General features: G+C 34.8%; 2 protein-coding genes across 6 annotated transcripts; both read right to left on the minus strand.

Annotated features, from left to right (window-relative positions):
• Positions 1-1,322: 1,322 nt before the first annotated feature.
• Positions 1,323-4,614, minus strand: LOC18099019 (NAC domain-containing protein 82). The gene is made up of 3 exons (XM_006382784.3): positions 4,406-4,614; positions 2,149-3,545; positions 1,323-1,689 (listed from the first exon to the last, which is right to left on the minus strand). The coding sequence occupies exons 2-3, from the start codon at positions 3,169-3,171 to the stop codon at positions 1,504-1,506; spliced, it is 1,209 nt and encodes a 402-aa protein (XP_006382846.1). The 5' UTR covers positions 3,172-3,545; positions 4,406-4,614; the 3' UTR covers positions 1,323-1,503.
• A 1,508-nt stretch (positions 4,615-6,122) lies between these two features.
• LOC18099020 (phosphatidylinositol 4-kinase beta 1) lies at positions 6,123-19,186 on the minus strand. 5 transcript variants are annotated; one of them, XR_008059226.1, is made up of 17 exons: positions 17,072-19,179; positions 15,183-15,374; positions 14,162-14,210; positions 13,049-13,181; positions 12,454-12,913; positions 12,298-12,378; positions 12,096-12,215; positions 11,605-11,674; positions 10,925-11,022; positions 10,739-10,843; positions 9,506-9,559; positions 8,840-8,983; positions 8,623-8,676; positions 8,451-8,525; positions 7,126-7,209; positions 6,466-7,039; positions 6,123-6,386 (listed from the first exon to the last, which is right to left on the minus strand). XR_008059226.1 is itself a non-coding variant. In XM_024600832.2 (16 exons), exons 1-16 carry the CDS (start codon positions 18,581-18,583, stop codon positions 6,938-6,940), a joined length of 3,333 nt encoding a protein of 1,110 aa, XP_024456600.2. In that variant the 5' UTR covers positions 18,584-19,179; the 3' UTR covers positions 6,123-6,937. The 5 variants fall into 5 exon arrangements, 2 of the variants coding, with proteins under 2 accessions (XP_024456600.2, XP_006382847.3); XM_024600832.2 differs by having other exon boundaries at positions 6,123-7,039; XM_006382785.3 differs by lacking the exon at positions 15,183-15,374 and having other exon boundaries at positions 6,123-7,039; positions 17,072-19,180.
• Positions 19,187-20,375: the final 1,189 nt, after the last annotated feature.

Raw genomic sequence — 20,375 nt, forward strand, 5'->3', positions numbered from 1 at the left:
CACTATTATATTCTTTAAATATAATTGTAATTTTTTCATTAAAAAAAAGTATTTTAGAACAGTAAAAAATATAAAAGAAGGGAAGGGTCAGCATAATAGTCAAGCTTAGGTGCTTGGACTTGCATAAAAAGCCAGGCTCCAGGGAAAAAGCTTTTGATGTTTCTGGGCTTGAAAACTTAGTTCTGCTGGTCTCCTTTTTAAAAAGACAAGTTTTGGTTATTTTCTATGGCTAAAAAATTAGAATTTGGGTAATTTAGACTTCAAAACCCATATTTCAACATATTTTTGTCTAAGAATAAAAAAAAATATTTTAAAAATATAAATAATCTTATTTTCAACTCCAAAACACTCATTAATCTATCAGCTTAAAATAAAATTAAATTGGATTAGTTTCAATCTATATATTTTTATATATTATTAAAGGTCTAAACTATCTTTATTGATTTTTCCTCTGCAAGATGATTCATAGTAAGATTGATATTTCTTGTGGTTAAAATGTGAAATCTCTCTCTCCTTTTTTTTTTTGCAACTATTTCTGTCTTTTTTTTATAGCTCTCTCTTTTTTTAATACTTAAAGAGACTAAAATATGAGAAGAATAAAGTTTAAGGATTGAAATATCAAAATGAAAAACTATAAGGATTAAAGATGTGAAAATCAAATTTTAAAGACTAAATTGAACATTCCTGTATCTCATGAATAATTAAAAAAATCATCGCGGATCCACTACAGTACTCCACAGTGCTTTTTTTAGATGATCTACGATAAATGAAACTATACAGCCTTTTATTTTTATTTTTATTTTTTCTAATCAATCATGGTGAAATCATCGATACATGTTGCTGGGCCTAAGAAAAGGTCCAGACATATGGGCCAGGAGCAGCTCATGGACCTGTATATATTTTTTTTAAGTGGATCGACTATTTGATTGCTTATGTTTCCAACTGGTTATACTGCAATTTTTTATTTATGTGAAAATCGAATCAAAGTTATAAATTTAGAGTTGTTAATTTACAAATCCATTACTGCAAACATATTGTGACTTTCTATTGCTAGGGTTTCAAAAGACAAGGGGAAAAAAAAATCCCAGGTATAATGCTACACACACTTTACAATTAAATAACCATGAATTGATTTCTCCATGGCCAGTGTATAATACCTTTCCTTTCTTTTATTAAACAAAGGAAATTGAATTGATTTGTCCATGGCCAGTGTTTCTTGGAATCAAGGCAACTCGGCCTCTGTAAATCAGCCATGCAGCAACCAACTATTAAAAACAAGCTTGCTGAAAAATAAAAGGCTGCTATAAGTTAACAGTCAAAACTTCTAGAGAATAATCAAATTTAGATTTCATCAAATCGGCACAGGTTTAAAATAATCACTTACAGTATGATTTAAAACCAATTCATGCCATACAAGTATGAATTAATGGATCAATACTCTATCGAACTCGGTGAACATTTTTTTGGAAAAAAAGAAAAGACACTACATAATTTACATTTTTATTAACTATGATAGAGTGGGGTGTCTAGATCCATCAGCTCCAAAAAGCCCACATTACTGTCTAGGAGCGTTGGATCCATCAAATACTGGGAATTGGATATATAATCCCCAGTTCCCGAAGAGGCAATGTCTCCCAAGTTCTGATATATGTCAGTCTCTGGCTCAGCAATCCCACCAAAGTCAACATTCTGTAAATCCAAATCAAATTTCATTTAAGTTGTTAGACAAAAGACTCAATAAAATCGCAAGGAAAAAACAAACTGAAGTATAAATGTATTATACAGAACAAAGAAAAACCAAGACGAGGGATATTAGATTTCAGATATTACAGCGGCCATGGAACAGCAAATAACGAGTAATATATTCATGCACAACCTGAGCAGAAAGTCAAGAAAATAATTGGGTACATTACAACAACTGATTAACCATGTCTTAATAACTACCCAAAGCAAAACCCAAGAACAGCACAAATCAACGAGATTTATTTACATAGTTAACAAGGTCCCAAGAACTAGACAAATTAAAACACAAGAAGCAATCCACATGATAGATTCACAAGTCAATTTCCACACCATGTGTAGCACAAAGCCAAAATCAGAGTAAATAATTACATGCGTGTCATTGAGTTAAAAGGACATATAACACACCTCAGTATTGTCATTGTCGAAGATAGCCAGTGGCGAAAGAAGATCACCACCGTTATCCATGATTTGAGGAGCTTCCACTTGAGAAGCATCCATGCTAGGAATGTAAGCAGGGTAGCACATATTTTCTGGCACATATGAGCTAGAGCTTGCTAAGATGGAACCTTTTGGGTTACTTGGTTGTTGATAAGCTGTTGCTGAAATACCAGCAGAAGAATCAGCTTCACCACCATTCACATACTCATGCACAACCTGATGATCTTCTGTGGAAGCAACATCATTGCTAGAAACCATAGGAAGGGTTGTGCAAGCTGTTGGAGTTTGGGAAGGACATGAGACAGGCAGTCCAGTGCATGTGCTCTCTGGCACATATGAGCTCATTGCAATAGACGTGTTTGAGTTCTTTGGCAACATAAATGCTGGTGTATGCATGGCAGCAGGCAAAATAGCTTTATGGAAATTCACTTCCTCCACCTCATCATCATCATCATCATCACCCCATTCTTCCTCCTTAAACGGTTCTCCATATTGTGCACCATTGTTTGGGCCAGGTCCCTTCTTGAATATCACACAGAGTACATAACCATCCTGAGCAATTCCTTTGTCAGCCAACTCTATTTCTTCAAGTCTATATTCATACATGACCCAGTCTGTTCGGTCCCCCTTAGGTGCCCTACCAGTATGAAAAACCAAAGTTTTTATCATCCCCACAACTTCGTTTTTGTACTGAATAGATCTATCCTTGCCAGTGCTTTTCCAATACCCAATATCAGTGGAACGCTTCATTCTTACCCCACTAGCATACTTCTTTTCTGTAGGGCAAAAGAAGTACCATTTTAGATCCCCAGTTCTCAAGCAAGATTTACCTGGAAGATCCCATGGAGCATATTTATAAATCTCAACCTCTGCAATTGCTTGAAAATGGAGTTTCTTCCCCAGAACTTTTCTCTTCAGATAATATTTAACCAGTTCCACGTCAGTTGGATGGAACCTAAAGCCAGGAGGCAATGAACTTTTTTTCCCCATTGAGAAAATCCAAGAGAATGTCAATGCAAGCAAGAAAAAAAATAAAAAAACCCAAATCACAATGCACTGTGTGATCCTTCAGGAGCAGCTACCAATGGTGCCTGAAGAAGAGCACTTACCAGGCAGGTAGCAAAATCTAATACACTAACACTTTTTGTCTTTTGCACAAACAATGAATCTAAAAGTTGAAAGCAGTGAGAATGACACACTTGTGTCAAAAGAAAAACAAAGAGCTGAATGGTCAAGTCCAATGCCTGAATAAGAACTTCCACGAACACCACAGCCTCCCCCGGTTCATAAACCCAAAAACACACCTAAGTAATGATGATTTTGTCTTGTAGAGATCTAAAGACATTTGGTGTGCAATATAAACCCTGTATAAAACAATCTATTAGTCACACCAATCCAATAAAAAAGTATAAAACAAAATATCAAATCGTGACAGATTCTATTCCAATCAAGACAAACCAGAAAGAAACAACGTGCAAAACAATGAAGTCACAGGCAAAATACCACGCACATAGGACCTCAAAACAATAAAATAGTTTGAAAATCAGCTGAAACTCAGAGCACAGAGACAACCCAGTTTAGAAAAACATAACCTTAAGTCACTTCACAAGCACAATATCTAAATATACAAATAAAAACGACCAATAAAAACCCTAAATCACACAATAGTGACATTGACAATCAAAATCAGCTGAAATCAAACAACAAAAACAGCAACAACAATAATAAAAGACAAACCCATTTTAGAAAAAACAAAATCTCAGCTGGATCAAGATAAAACACAACTCAAATCAAACTCTGAATTACACAAACCAATACATTAACCACAAAAACAGAAGAAAAAAAAAGGACATTACGCAAAAACACAAACTCAACATCTGAAGAACCAAAACACCTCGTACAGAGCAAAAATCCATTAAAAACAGAACTCTAAATCGCACAATCAAGACGTTGATTTCAAAATCAAACCCTAAACCAAAACACACACACACCAAAAAAAACACATCACGCAAAAACACAATCTTTAACACCTAAACAATCACAGCTCCTCCGTACAACAAAAACCCATAAAGAAAACCCTAAATTGCACACACAAGATGAAAATTTCAATCAAACAGCTCAAAATCATCAAACCCCAAAAGGCTACAAACCCTAGCGAGAAATCAAACAAAAGAGGACACGCAATAGAAGTAAATAGAGGATGAAGAAGCATTAGAAATCGTACCCGAAGAGAGAGGAGCTGTGATCAAGAGCGAGCGAGCGAGCGAGAGACGCCGAAATGTGGAGCGCCAACAACAATAATGTGTGAAAAAGGAGGGAAACAAACGTAAGGATCGGTCGGCTTTTATCGAGACACAGTGAGAGGATGTGTGGAGAGAGAGAGAGAGAGAGAGGGCTTGGGGTACTAAATTAAATTAGCAATACGGCGTGATTAAGAATCCTTCCTTATGTTGTGACTTGTGATTGGTTGGATTACCTCACTCATTTTGACTTTACGAGGGAGATACTAACAATATATATTTATAAAACATCGTCCTTAGCAGCCGGTTTTTAGGCTGTTTTGCGTTGTGTTTCAGTCTGTTTTGATGCGTTTTAAAAATATATTTAATATAAAAAATATTAAATTAATATTTTTAATGTTTTTAAATTAATAATATTAAAAATAAAAAAATTATTTAAATATATTTTTGCCCAATATTATAATCTAGTTGTTGGAATATTCCTTTCTCTCTTTTATAATAAATATAGTATGTCAAATTTTTTTTATAATACTCAAGCTATTGCTAATAAATAAATAAAAAAAGAAAGAGAAAGAGAAAACTAATTTTTTAATGCTACTTGCTAGCATGTAACATTATTTACTTCATAATGGTTTTTCGTTTATAATTATTTATTGTTTCACCATTATATATTATCTTTATACACTTAAATTTCCGGCGATTTTATGTTTCCTTTTGCTATATTATGTTTATATTTTTATTCTTTCAATTCAAGTTCTTACAATAAAAGTGTGTTCATATTAGTTTTTATATATCAAGATTAAATTTTTATTTGATTTGATTTTTTAAAAATTTATTCACTTTAATTTAAGATAATATTTATTTTTGATTTGATTTTACAATGAAATTTATTTTTCTCTATAAATAAAGAATTATTCTATTGTATGCTTTTTCAATATTTCTCTATGATTTTTATTGCTTTTTTTTTTTTTTGCATTACCTAGTTTTCTAAGGTTTTCTCTAAAACAAGAACCTTTATAGCTTATTAGGTTTTTTTGTTTTTATTTTTCTATATCAAAAAACTGTAATTGTGATCTATCTCGATCCATTAATTTTTTTTTAATATCTTATTGACTACTTTTATCTATATATTTTCTAAAAATTTAATTTTTTTTTATTTAAAGTTAATTTTTTAATGTTTTTGAATTATTTTAAAATATTGATATTAAAATAATTTTTTAAAAAATAAAAAATATATTATTTTAATACATTTCAAATTAAAAACACTTTAAAAAACAATTACTATAAATTCATTAATATTTCCGAACACCCCCTATCAGTAAATCCGAACACCCTATCAGTAATATTTATAGATCAACTTAATTATCCTTACAAACTTAATTATCCTCACTTTGACTATAATACGCGTGTCGTCTCCACACAAAATCTAATTAAAAAGAAAATCTTAATTGGTAACACATCAAAGCGTTTGCAAATTAATTAAAGTCAATTATTAGGGATGTCTTCAAGATTGACACTTGAGAATCGAAATTTTCACCAAAAAAATCAATTCCTCAAGTTCAAATATTGGGAAATAGATTTAGTATTGATCAATATACAAATTGATTAAATAATTCCTCATCACAGTGGCAAATTCAATAACGTAATAAAATTCTAAATAAAGACCAAAAAGGCAAGAAGACCTAGCATGTGCAAGCAAGCTGACAAACATCAAACTTTTCATTAAGAAATACACAACCTGGAAACAAAATTCGATGCCACCAAAACTCTGATATACAACAGGAATATCAAATAAACAAATTTTCTTTACTGTTAAACAGCAAATGGGATCTAATCTAACATGAATGTTGCTAACAAGCCTTTGATAGGAAGCATGGAAGAATCTTACCCTGGGAAGAATAGCCATCAAATGGAGGAGACCAGTTACCAACCAACAGGCTACCAGTCCGATATAGTGCGTCAAAACTTTAATCAGAAGAATATAATGAGTTTCAAATATGGATAGATAAAAATCGGGAATGTTTGGCTGCTTCTGATCACTGACCGGTGTAAAATGTAGAGCAGCTGCAACGCCAACCAGCAATTACAGCCTCAGACACCATTTCATGTCTGGAACGTTGTCTCCAGAGGAATCACAATGTACAAGTATGTGCTGTCTGAAGATGGGTAAAAGGAAGTTCTCCTGTTGAGTAACTAAATTCCCCCCACCAGCCAGCAGAGAGCTCTACGACAAATGACAAGGGGAAACAGTGAAAAGAAGAAAACCCTGCTGAAGTAAATGCAGCCTGCAAGACTTCTAAAAAGTATTTCAGCCGATACATTTACAATTTCCTCACACCAAGCGAAAACAGCCATAAACTGTCATCAGTATTCTGCTTAATTGCCAATGCCACAGTGCAGTGAATCAATTTCCCCTCATACGACATCAATTTACAAACAGCTCCAATAAAAGTGCTTCACTGGACTGGCTTTATCAAAGGGGGAGCAATGAAAGCAATCACCAAGCAAATCTAACCTCACAATATTCCATTTAAAACTCTTTGATAATAATCATACTGCCGTGTCCGCCATGCATCTAAGCTGCTGCTGATCAGAGAGAGCACCAATGACACGCATTGCTGCAAGAAAGAAAAACACAGTATCATGATTACAATAGCAGTCAAATCTTGTCCAGATAGATGCTAATATAAAATTACAATTTTACCTCTTCTGTCAAACTTAGATGGCATCGCTTTCTTAGGTTCTGTATTGTCCGGGGACCACCTTTAAAGCAAGGGAAACCAGAATCCTGACCCAGAAAAAGAAAAGGCAAACAAGTGCCTTCAGTCAACGAAGCATTGTTATTGCAAACATAAAAGCACCAGCATGGTAAAGCCAGGTCCCTCCAAAGAAAATACATAATTTTGTTCGATTGAAAATTTTGTACTCCTTTCTCCCTCTATCAAATAAATACGAACAAGTAAAACTAATTGTCCTATTTCAAACTTCAGTGACAATAGGCCAGGTTTGGCACTTCTCAAGCATCACTCCCCAACCCAAATTCCCAGTTACATATTTGGGGATGAGCAGTCCAAACAGATTTTATTGATTCAACAATAACAGCACTATTAAAGTTGAAACAGATCAGGTTTGGTTGATAGGTCAGACTGAGATACTCTATATCAGAGAAAAAGAAATCAGAGGTAAAATATTTATGGGAGCTCAAATCCAAAATTCACACATTGCAACAATAATCCACAGCATGGAATACAAAAAAAATAAAATAAAAGATAAAAAACTTCAACTTCTTCCTCATTTCTTTACCAATTTTGTAGGCAACAAAACATGATCTAAAGGTTTAATGAATATCCTAGACAAATTGCCACAAAATTAAACAATGAACCAAAATTTCAAAGGAAAACATGCAGGTTTAAAGAAAGAAACTGACAAGCTCAAGTGCCTCTGAACCAAACAAATGACAATGTGTGGGAAAGCAGACTTCAGCAAGAGAAAGCCAATGAAACCTGGGGGATTTTGTGAAGCAGACAGAGAAAGGATTGGAAAATTGGAAAGAGGATGGGGAACGTAGATAGCCCATGCCCAGGATAAATTCTGGGTATAGAGGTGCAAGGACAGGTTCAAAAACCTATAATATCCAACATAACCACTCCCACAAGGTTTTGATCTCAACTCAAGACCCCAGAAGAGGCATATGTTAACGACCAGCCCACCTGGTACAGATCAGAAAACCATATAAAGCTGGCCTCTCCCATTCTTAAGATCCTGCTTTTCCACAATGGGTCAACAAGTCTCACCTAAACATTTAGTTGTCCCACCTTTTCTTTCTAACGCACATAATAACCCATCAAGTGTGCAATCCAAGAGCAGTCTCGTAAAAAACAGTCTCATGACGTTTGCCTCAGGAACATATGGTCCCAAAACAGCATGTGTTGTGCCTAGTTTATGAAACGGCTAACAGGAAAAAATGAAATAAATAAAGAACCAAAACAATAGAAAATACTGGAAGGTTTACTAATAGATCAGTTATACCTGCAACATCTCAACAAGGAGAATTATACGCTCTGCATGCTTACGACATGTCAAGAAGCCTTGAATGCATAAAACCTGCATTTGACGGGCGTAAACCATAAGTTACATCCAAGAGGATTGAAAAGCCAAAATAGCATAATTAGATCCAAACATTAGAAAGTCTGATCAATACCTTAAAATAGTCAAAGAACTCGCTTGGAATTCCCTCAGCATCAGAATCCATGACCTACAGGTAGCCAGTTTTGTATTAATATAAGAAAAACTCAAAACCAGCTTGAGAGATTCTAAAATATCATAATACATAATGAGCTTGTGGAACAATAACAAAGGGAGGAAATAAAAATGTGTACACTCACGCACACTCTGGCACGTAATATAAACTATCTGACCTCAAGAAGTTCTCGGGTTAGTTTGAAGGGTGCACTTTCAAAATTTACACCACCAGGAGAATTAGAGAGCATGAAACCAAAATCAATGTGTATAATGTGGCCATCTTCATCCATTAACAAGTTCCCATTGTGCCTGTCCTTCACCTAAACAAAAAGATGAAGACATTTTTCCCACAGAGAATTAATTAGTGACATAAGATGCAATATACTCTAGTCACAAAAGCTCTCGTTAGGGTTAAAATGGTAATAGTACAAGCAAATACACCCTATTTGACCAGTTGGTTGGAAGTGTCAAATATTTTTTCACATGACAGTAACACTTAATTGAGGAATGCAGCTTTCTCTCAAGGAAAGGTTAACTTTACAGATACACAAATATGCAATTAATTTATCTGCAAATCTAATACTCCCTCCATCCCACATTGTTTGTCCATTTCAAAAGAGGATGGTAGTTTTAATTTATTTCTTAAATTGTAAAAGAGCATCTTTGCATTTGCCTTCAAGAAATTTTTTGTGACAAAAAAAGTAGTTAAGACATGGTTAAAAAATTAAATTTTCTATCATAGCCCGAGATGGATGAGTGTGACCAGTGAGAGGTGACTGGTCAAGACATCTGCTTTTGGGACCCACATCATTGTTAAATGAGAGTGAGATCAGGCACCATACCTGTAAAAGGTAGCACACTAAAGAATATCCAGCCATACTTTCAACGAAGTTCCTCTGAAATGAAAAGTAGATAAGTAAATAAAAAAAACAGAGATATTTTCAATGAGAAAAAAAGTAGTTAACTACACAGTCGAAGCACTATTCACTGCTAAAATTAAAAGTAAGAATTTGGGGAAGACAAGGGTGTGTGGGACTGATGCAAAATGCAGTCTCAAGTTACAGGAACAGGAATAATCCAGAAACTACAAATATCAACAATGGGGCTCCAATCTCTATGAACGGACATAATATGCCAAATATAAGAATACAGCAGAAGTTTTAATGCTATGTACAGCTTAGGAGAGTGACATTGTTTACATTATTTAACCATAAAACAAAAAAGGAAAACATTTTTACTTCAGTCACAAAAGCAATATAATTTCTGTTAACAAGAGAAAATGTTCCAAAAACAAGAACAGGTTTCACCATCTTTCTCAGACAAAATCCACGCTTGAGAGGGAAATATCATTAATAGAATTACGATCCTATCAAACAGAAAAGGCAGCTTTCACATTAATCCAGATTGTTGATCATTTTCTAGTGAGAGAAACAACATTTCTTCCAACTACTATGAATTCCAGGTTATGCCCTTTCAACTTAATTTATGTAGAAAGGTTTGCATAACAATTTAGGGAACTTCAAGCTGAGAGGTTGAATTCAAAGCAGCCAGTGAAACATTTGAGTTCAGGTTTAGAGTAGCAAATCATGATCTTGAAATAAGAGAAAGAAATTTTGAAGGCATGATACATGAAAATTATTCAACTTCATATATCAGGTAACATTTATTGCTGATTGCTAGTTATCGAGTAAATCATAATACATGCAAAGTTCAACCACTTGCTCAATGGCACATCATCATTCGTGTTGCAAACAAAATGTCTAAAGTAAATCTGGATGCTAATTCTTTATAGTTATATGTCACAATCTATGATTACCTTTAACATCAGCATCTATATTACAGTATTTCCTCCTCTAGTAGCTTTCCCCTAGAAATAAAAGATGAAGAAAGCCACCCACATTTGTATAGACACACAAAAACTTAAAAGAAACTACCACTTCCAGGAAGAATAAGCAGCTTGACTAACCCACCTAAATAATCACCATACATTTGTTAATACATCAATGGATATTCTTGGGGTGAATAAGGCTGGTTAACCACATTGTCAGTGCACCTATTTTTGCTATGTCTAATACCTGTGCAAGCTTAAAACTTGGGGAGTTCTCTCCATACTTGGCAACAAAAAAGTCACGCAAACTTGTGATGTCCGGATATCTACTCTTGATAGAATGGATTGAAGCCTGCAAAACAAAATGATATCACTGAGACACCAAAGAACGGTCCTTGTCAACCAACTCAAACAGAAATAAATACTTAATTACCGTATCTGGAATTGTTTCAATAAGAGCTGTGTATGATGAAGTACAAAGAACTTCATAAGGACGCAACCAAAGAGGGACACCAGCTTCTTGAAATATATCTGGCATTAAAACCTAAATATTTTAAGCTTGAACATACTGTAGGGGGGGAAACAAGATCCAACTTCTTGGAATAATTTGAACATAAGTGCTTAACATGAAAAAAAAAATTCGGGCATGGGAGCTCAGCAACATCAACAGGAATACAATTGAGGCTCAACTCTTCATCTCAAAGTCAATGTAACAGCTAAGTTTACTTTTCACTAGAGAAAAGAAGAAGGAAAAAAAATCAAAGACCATTTATATGCATCAAGTTAAGCAACATCAACTTCGACAGAGTATTTGAGCTGACAATCAAGAAAATAACAAGCCATCTTGGATTCCTGAGAATATGTAAATCATCACACTATAGTGAAGTAAGCTCTTAGGTATAAACAGTAATTCTTTTTTGGTACTATTGATTAACTGCTCATCTAAATTGGTGAGGAACATGGTTCTTTTAATGCAGGCAATTTTAGCTATTTCGCATGGGGGCAAATACAGACATCCTATTTATATAGTTCAGTAAATTTATTGACCAACTTGAAACAATCTCTATAGTTCAGTAAGTTGTGATGGCTACAACAAAATCTGCAGGCACCTACCATAGAAGTGTGAAATGAGTTGCACGGCAAGATGCTCCTGCCTACAGTCATCACCACTCTTCACAATAACCTACACGAGAAACAAAAAGGCGAACAATTTCATTAAAACATGAGGCAATTAAACAATAGCAACTTGCAGAATTATATTAGCGTAACATATTCTGTTTGTAGCCTAAAAGGGAAAATCAAATCAAGCACCTTAGACAATTAAGCATTCTAGATGATATACAGAACCATACACAGGATAAAGGTAAATACCTATACATCATCAAGATACATGTTCTTGTAATTAAAGCAGAAAATATGAGGATAAACAAGAAGCCTCTACAACAAAAGAAAATGTATGTACTTGCAATGTGCCTGTGATATTCAATTAACATTCAAGCATTAACTAGTTCACCATGTTTCAGAAGAACAAAAATTATGAGCAAACCATTCCAATTATCAGCAAAACTTAAAAGAGAAAACACAGTTTGATAAGCAGAACTTACAGAGCGCAAGTCCCAGCCAGGTAATTTCCCATATACTGAAGCTTTACGTATTCTCTCTTTCTTGACCTCCCAGAGTTCACCAGATAAGGCATCACTGGCCTTGGGATTGCCACCATTAACCTGTGGAAATTCAAACTTTCAATTCCATCATTCTGAACTAAGAAACAGGAAACATGATTTTTCTATTTTTATGAATCTTCACATTTGGTTGTGCATCTGATGAAACTTGACCAGCCCCTTTCAGAGGCAGTCCAGGAGGTGCTTCCCCTTTGGCTGCAGCAGCCTGCAGAAGACAGGTAAAGTTGTAACAAGACCATCCAAAAGACAGGATAACAGCATTCCATTCAAAATAGCCCACCTTTACTTCTTCTATTGCAATCGTGCTAGGAACACGACGATGCTCCTTGCGTCGTGGCGCCCCTTCATCCCCTACATCTTCCATTCTAACTCCAGGATCTGCTGTCAGCACTACCCTTACCCATTCCAAATCACTACAATGTGCAGCATTTTGATGCATAAAATTGATGCCAGAATTTAATTTAGGTGCTTCAATGACAGTTGACTGGCTAGGCAATTTCTTCTCCACAGAAAGATTCACATTAACAAATTTCATTTTTGTTTCAGATGCATGGGACATTGCCTGGTCAATTGCTTCAGCGGTTGATTGGGACATCCTATCACTACTATTTCGATACATGTCCTGGGTAGTCCACAAAGGATAAGCCCAAGGAGGTGGCTTCGGCAGGAATGCATCTCCATTTGCAAGAGGAATTCCTCCTCTGGAAAGGTTTTGAGCGCCAGATGTGTCCTTGCTATTGCTGAAAAGGGATTAGGGGAAGAAAAATCAAGCATGTGTACCCGTAAAATCATTGTTAAAAAAAGAAAGTCATGTATTGCAATGCATTCCAACTGGAATCTACGGTATTTTCCAGCGCTGTAATTCCATAACATACCTTGGCATTTCACTTTTCAATACTTCAACGCAAATCAGATAAGGTGCCTTTTCCCTAGAATTCAAAAGAACAGCTTCATCTTCAGGTATATGAACAACACGATACAACCCTTTTCCCATTGGAAAGCAAACTCCTAAAAGTATAAAGAGCAATATTAAGATTGTGAGAATATACCCAATGATCAGATGTATAAAACCGGAACAAGAATGCTGGTCAACTAGGATGATGTGTGGAAGGAGTGAAATTACTTAGCAGCAGAATCTTTAGTTTCTTGATGGTTAAAGTTTTCACGTTTAAAATCCACATCCATATAGAGAACTTCAATGAAACTTAAAATATTGTTTATTAAATAGTGAACTCTAGTCAGCAAAGCATAAGATCATAACGTATTCATATTCTGGCCCAATTGCAAGAATAAACATTGACTAGACCACTCACATCGGCAATTTAAACAAGGCCATAATTTTTGTAATTCAAAAAGGATAGACAGAAGATGGGGAGAGAGAGAGAGAGAGAGAGAGAGAGAGAAGGGGGGGAGTAGGGAATTTTTTTGAAGTAACCCCCCCCCCTCTTAAAAAAAAAGCACCAAATAACATATAGCAGCCCAGCTTACATACACAAATAATAACAATCCTTAATGGTTACAGATAAATTTCAAAAGGAAAGAAACTTAATAAATTTGCAGCACAGATTACAAAATGATCTTTCAAAACCTACAAAAATGGTAAGTACAAATATAGACACATATAATGGACTAAAAAAATATAGGAGTGCAAATGTTAACAGATTTCCCATCCACAGCCTAAAATCATTGGAAAATAGGTACACATATACATGTATGATGGGCTAAAAATATATAGGAATACATATTTTAACTGATTTCCCACACACTTCAGTTATTATACACGCAAATTCTGAAAGATTTGTTCCAAAATCATGTGTTTTGCCTCACACCTTGAAACCCTCCTAGAATCAGAACTATCTTTGCCACAATTTGTAAGACCAGTTTTAGACGCTACTACACACATCAAACTATTACATATGCCAGAACAATTAAACATGTTGTGACTTTGAGATGGTCATGTTTCAACAAAAATACAATATGGTACATACCTCCACTGTTTCGAGCCTCAGCTAAATGCACATTAATCTCTGCAAGTGACTGAAAACACGAGAATGAAAAAAAGACTCTTTCAGAAAGCATTCAAGCAGAATATCATGCACTGTATGTGTGCATTAACCTGCCAGGCTCTGGTAGGTTAGCATGAGGCCCATTTTTTTTTTACTAAAACACCCAGCCTCATACAAATAAAATTGAAATTTCAAATGTTATTTTAATCATTTCAAAGTTTTAAAATGCAAGTACATTTTTTTTTGTATTTAATTACACAATCTCTTTCATGCACATGCACTATTGAAAACAATATATAGAACTCATCTTTGCTATTTCCCTCATCACTGTTGCAGAACAACGAAACCTATTTCATCTTTGCTGTTAGATGAATATTCATCTCTGAGCTCTCTCAGCTTTCTTAATTGATTTCACTGGTTGTATAGCAATTTGTTGGCAGAAATATAAATTAAGTTTGAACTGAAACTTTAAGTGAGCTTTCTGCCTATAGAACTACCAGACCTATCAATATTTTTTTCTTCCATGAGTCACATATCTAAATACTCACGACTGTTTGTTTGTAAAGAGACAGAGTATCTGATATGGGCCACTATCTTCATCTTGGAATTGTTTGTTAATTCATAGTTTCAATTCCAAGGTATTAAGGTTTCTGAGTCTTTGTTGACTGAAGATTTCACGAGAGAATGATCAGATAGGTGTAGAGAAGGAGAGAGATTCTGTTAAGTCACCATTTTAACCTCATTCTAAAATGCAAGAAACTGACAATTAAGGGTATTTATTTGTCCAAGAAAAGTGATATCGTGTGAAGAAAGTGAAACATTTCTGTGCAATCACCTTTTTGACCTCATTTTAAGTGCAAGAAAACTAACAAATAAGTGCATTTCTTCATCCAAGAAAAGTGGGCAGCTAGCTAACCTGCCCAAAGAGTGGACAGGAAAGCAAATCCCATATGTGTGTGTAATATCTGTATGTAAGAAACAGAAAGCTTAGAAAAGCATTAACCTCACAAAGAGCACTTTTACGATCTTCAATAGGAAATACATCAACCAAACCATATGAAGTCTCACATAACGACATCACAAAGTCCAATGACTCATGATAAGCCCCTTTCCGGAACTGTGATGCAGTGTTATTTGGAAGCGGAGGCTTTGTATTCAACTTCTCATTCTGTTGATTCAGTGATCCAGGATGCTTCTGCAAGATTAGAGCCCAGGAAATTTCAATAAGGAAATGATAAGAAACTTGTAGCCAAGAGCCTTTGATAAAGACACTTCCCAACCAGCAGAAATACAGGACATCGACAATAGCATGCAGATCAGGCCCACTAGGTGCTTTTCCAAGATAATTTAAGTAGGTTTGACCTAGCAAAAATCCTTATTTCCAGCTGTTTACATGATTATAATATTCTTATGTGCAGTTTCATGAACTTCTGTTTTATTGAAAGTTACAGCTGCTCATATTCCAACTATTTTCTTTCCCCCCTGCAGTATCACTGTATTGAAAGAGTTTCCTGACTCCCACATAATAGTTACAAATGGGGACATTCACATCCACAAGTTCAATATTGATTTTTGCTTGAATGGAAGACATCTTTAGATGCCCATTGTACATGTAACCTGAACACCACTCGATTAAAAAGGGTTCTTGATTATATTTCTCACTAAAAGAAAACTACTTCTTTTGTACACAATTCTCAAATTTATGCCATATCATTAAGTATTCAGGGTTATGGGTGATGCAATAGACTAAGAGTCTAAATGGCCACATAAAAGAAAGGTGTTATGAAAAATCTTATGAATTATGATAGATGGACAATGTAAACTATATATTAGTTTATTTTTTAATCAGAGAGGGCTGAGGGCTGAGGGCAGCCCCTCATGCCCTCCCTTAATCAAAGGTCCTTGGAACCACATCAAGTGGCTTCACTAGTTAAAAGTAGCTACACAGTTAAAACTACCAGACAATAAGTTGACTTTCTCAAGTGAAAACACTATCGGTCTTTTATCAGGTACCTAAAGTATGGATTATGATAAGAAACGATTGCAAAGAGAAAATGATGAAGGTTATGAGAAATACACGGCTCACAAGAAGAGGTCTAGAGATGGAGAGAGACCTCCAGAAACACTCTAAACCTAAGTAGTCTATGGCTCCTATTGCAAGCAAGATGTTGGAAGAGTATCATTAGAGCATCCAAGACCAGAAGGTATAAAACGATTACAGCACACACTTAAGATTAAACAAACTTTATACAGACCAATATGAGATCGATTTAAAACTGCTCTGGGGCCTCTCACATTTACAAGTAGCATAACCAGATGAACAGAACAGAACAGAGCAGAACAGAGCAGAACAAACCAAACATGGATAATGATACTATCACAAAGATTGACAATGAAAAAGAAAAAGAAATTCCCTAACATTGTTTTAAAGTTTAAGCTAACAGGATATGAAGTATGATTTTCAAGAAATCAAGAGAGGTAATTAAGTTCCAACATGAAAAATCTTTTAGTCTCCAATTATCAATATCAACAAGAAAAAAGTATACAGTCAACCAACAAACCGCATGTAGTGACCCTAATCTTTCTTAGAGCTTAAGCACACAATAAGGAGGTGAATATAACTGTGTTGCCGCAGCAGATAACTACAAGTAAAATACATTCCCACTGTAGGGAACTGCTAGTATAAGGTATCGACATGCATTGTACATGCCACAGTTTTCTATTGATTAAGATCACCAAGCACTAGAATATAACTTAATAGTCATTTAACAGTGATAATTACAAAGTGCTGGTTCACAATGCATAAGTTGAAAAGAGCAATGTGCTGCAGAGCGACAGCCATACTTTCAAGACAAACACTACAGGTCATGAACAAAATGATTATCAGCGTACCTCTTTGTTCTTCTTGAAACTAAATAACTCAGAGTCTTCAACTGAGCGCTCACGATCTCTAAACAGTTTGCGAAAAAAATTCTCAGTACCCGGGCTGCTTTCAAACAAGCTGCTACTACCGTTATTTTCATTTGCACCAGTATTTTTGACCTCTTCAGGATGCACACGAAACAGTCTACGAAACAAGGAAAAGTCTGAAGGTTCTTCTTCCTCAAAATTGGTAGCCCCCTCATCAGATTTCTCGGTCCCATCTTTCTTGTCCTCGGACTTATCCTTGAACAACTTCCGGAAGAACCCTTCTTTTTCATCATCCTCTGCAGATTTTGAACCTTTCTCTTCAAGCTTTGACCTCTCTTCATCCTCATTCTGATCATTTCCATCTTTCTTGTCTTCAAACTTATCCTTAAAAAACTTCTTAACGAACCCCTCCTTTTCGTCATCCTCTGAAGATTTAGAAACCAACTTGTCATCGGCGTCGCCCTTACTATCACGAAACAGTTTCTTGAAAAAGCCATCGGAACTCGAGGTTACTTCCTCATCCTCACCTCTACTACTATCCTTGAGAAGCCTCTTGAAAAAACCATCTGAGCCGGATGTCATCTCCTCATCCTCACTTTTAATACTACCTCTAAACCTCTTGAAAAACCCATCTGAACTTTGTGTCAACTCCTCATCCTCACGTTTACTACTGTCCCTCATAAGCCTCTTGAAAAATCCATCCTTTTCACCCTCTTCCGCATCTTTATCAGCTGACTTCTTAAACAACAAAGCATCTCTAGCCTTCTGATCATCTTTATCAAATGACTTCCTAAACAACAATGCATCTCTAACCTTCGAACCAGGAATAAACTTCTTAAAAATCTTATTCTCATCCGGTGACAGCTGACTACCAGTTCCATCCTCCTGCAAACCGTTCCCCGATGAGGGTGAAAACGAAATGGACTTCTGCGGAGGTGGAGAAGAAGTCAATGACAGCAACTTCTGCTTCGATGACAAGAGTCTACTCAGAACCTGATTCTTACTCCCAGGACTTGAAGATTCATTTCGTGGCCTCAACAATGGCGGCCACTCTCCCATCAACGTAGCAGCAATCTGACACTTCTCCTGAATCCTACTAATCCCATCATTATCATCCGAATCTTCAAGCTCCGCCAACAAAAACCAATGTACTTTCAAAGCTATTAACAATGACTTAGAACACATATCAATAACAAACTTATCAAGCGACGGACTCGGCTTATGTATCATCATATAACAAATTTGAAACAAATAACTCTCGACACCCGATAAGGGCAATGTATACATTCTATTACACAGATAATCCCGAACCCCAGCATGATCATGCTTATACAGATAACTTACTGCAATCCACTCACAAAAGAAAGCTGAATCAAAAAATCTAATTAACCATCCACTCTCACCTGACTCACTAGTTAAAGGAGTCGTCCTCGAGGTAATCTCTCGTGGAGAATCATCTGATTCTCCACGAGTTAATCCTAATAGCCTCACCATTGTCTATCTACCATCATAAAACCCTAACTTATCTCTCCCTCTCTCCAAATCAGATAATCAAAGAGAACCCTAACTACAAACACAAAGTTGGAATTCAATGTTAAACCCTATAAATGACCAAAAACCTTGATTTCGAAATCTGAAACCCTATTTTTTTCACTGGTCTGAGTGATTAAAAATTGAAATGCCGCACTGGGACGCCCAATCGAAATCGAAGCAAAAAAATAAATAATAAAAAAACCCTAAGTCGGAGACAGGTATCAGCTGAGAGAAATTACCGAGAGAGAGAAAGAAATCGAAGTTTTCTGTTTGGTTCTCGAGGAAATTGATGAGAGAAATGAGAGAAATTTGATATTTTTACTTAGGGAGAAGAAAATGTAATATAAAGAGAAGTTGCGAGAGAGAGGGGATCGTCGGCTGTTGCGCTTTCGAATCGGATTTTGTGAAGGAACGACATGTCGTCACTGGTGTTGGCAATGATGGTGGTGGTGTGGTGTGGTTGTTGCAGAGGGAGAGCGAGAGGATGGTGAGGTAATCATTGTTTTTTCTTCTTCTTATTTTAATTTAGGAATTTGAATTTTGATTTGAGTTTTTTTAATGTCTGAAGATTTGGGTTTTGCTGATGCGCGCTGATGGAGTGGGAGGGCGTTAAAGAGGATTTATTATCATTAATAATAATTCATTATGATTATTTTCTTATTTTATTTCTTTGCAATATTTTCCATTCAAACATGACAAATGTTTAATTCAGAGGTCTAAGAGTTTGGGTTATTGAATTATTGAGTTAATTTGTGAATTGTTGAGTTAATTACAGTTTTTTTTAAAACAATACTTTTTAATTTATAATTTTAATCTAATTAATTTTATATAAAATTTCATCATATTAATTAAATCACAAATTAACTTGTCGGGTTATTAAAATAAATTAAATTAATATTAAAATTATTTAAATTAAAATTTAATTTAAATTAAAAAATTTCATCATGAGTTTATGACTTGTTTGATGAAATTAAGTTTAATAATTATTATATTGTAAAAAAAAAATATAAATCAAAAGAATCCTGAAAAGAGGACTAATAGAAATAGTTTTGCTTGGAAAAGAAAAAAAAGAGAAACTTCCGATAAAATATCAACCTCCATCATGTTCATAGCTTTTTTTCTTCAAATATGGCACAGATGTGGAATTTTTTTCTGGATGTTTTTAATTTTTTAACTGGTCCACTTTTGTCAGAGCTTGAGGTAGTGTTTATTTTGTAAGTAATTGTTTTTTAAACGTGTTTTTTTTATATATATATTTTTAAATATTAATATATATTTTAATAATTTTGATATTCTATGTAAAAAAATATAAAAAATATTGTAAAAAATGTACTTTAAAAGCAGCAGCATCAGAGCGCCTGGTAGACAACGTGTTGTCAATGAATAGTCGTGACAACATCTAGATGGCGGCATTTAGTCTATTCATTTATGTACCCGTAAAATGAAATTTCTGGAAATGTTCATTTTAGCTCCTGAAATTTAAAAACAAACTTATTTTCCGTTTATGTATTTATTTTCTTGCAAACTATTTCCATCAGAAAGTTTTTTGCCTACTTTTTTTTGTTATTACATCTTAGTCTTTTATTAAAAAGCCTTTTCAATTACATACCTACATGTCAATTTGTAAAAATAGTCAAAATTAATCAAATAATTAAAATGGATTGACAAGCAGGGTAAGAGTTAGATGTGTTTGGGCATTGTTTGTTTCCGTGGTGTAAAAATATTTTAAATTTTTTTTTTTCAAATAATTTTT

This window comes from Populus trichocarpa, chromosome 5 (assembly GCF_000002775.5).
Source record: "Populus trichocarpa isolate Nisqually-1 chromosome 5, P.trichocarpa_v4.1, whole genome shotgun sequence".
Taxonomy (NCBI): domain Eukaryota; kingdom Viridiplantae; phylum Streptophyta; class Magnoliopsida; order Malpighiales; family Salicaceae; genus Populus; species Populus trichocarpa.

Excerpts from the sequence above, each read along its gene's own strand:
- LOC18099020 (XM_024600832.2), bottom strand. The coding sequence starts at position 18,583 with ATGGTGAGGCTATTAGGATTAACTCGTGGAGAATCAGATGATTCTCCA. Across the intron at positions 15,375-17,071 it reads GTTTCAAGAAGAACAAAGAG|AAGCATCCTGGATCACTGAA; the intron begins GTACGCTGATAA and ends CTAATCTTGCAG. Across the intron at positions 14,211-15,182 it reads GTAAAAGTGCTCTTTGTGAG|TCACTTGCAGAGATTAATGT; the intron begins GTTAATGCTTTT and ends TCGTGTTTTCAG.
- LOC18099019 (XM_006382784.3), bottom strand. The coding sequence starts at position 3,171 with ATGGGGAAAAAAAGTTCATTGCCTCCTGGCTTTAGGTTCCATCCAACT. Across the intron at positions 1,690-2,148 it reads TCGACAATGACAATACTGAG|AATGTTGACTTTGGTGGGAT; the intron begins GTGTGTTATATG and ends TTGGATTTACAG.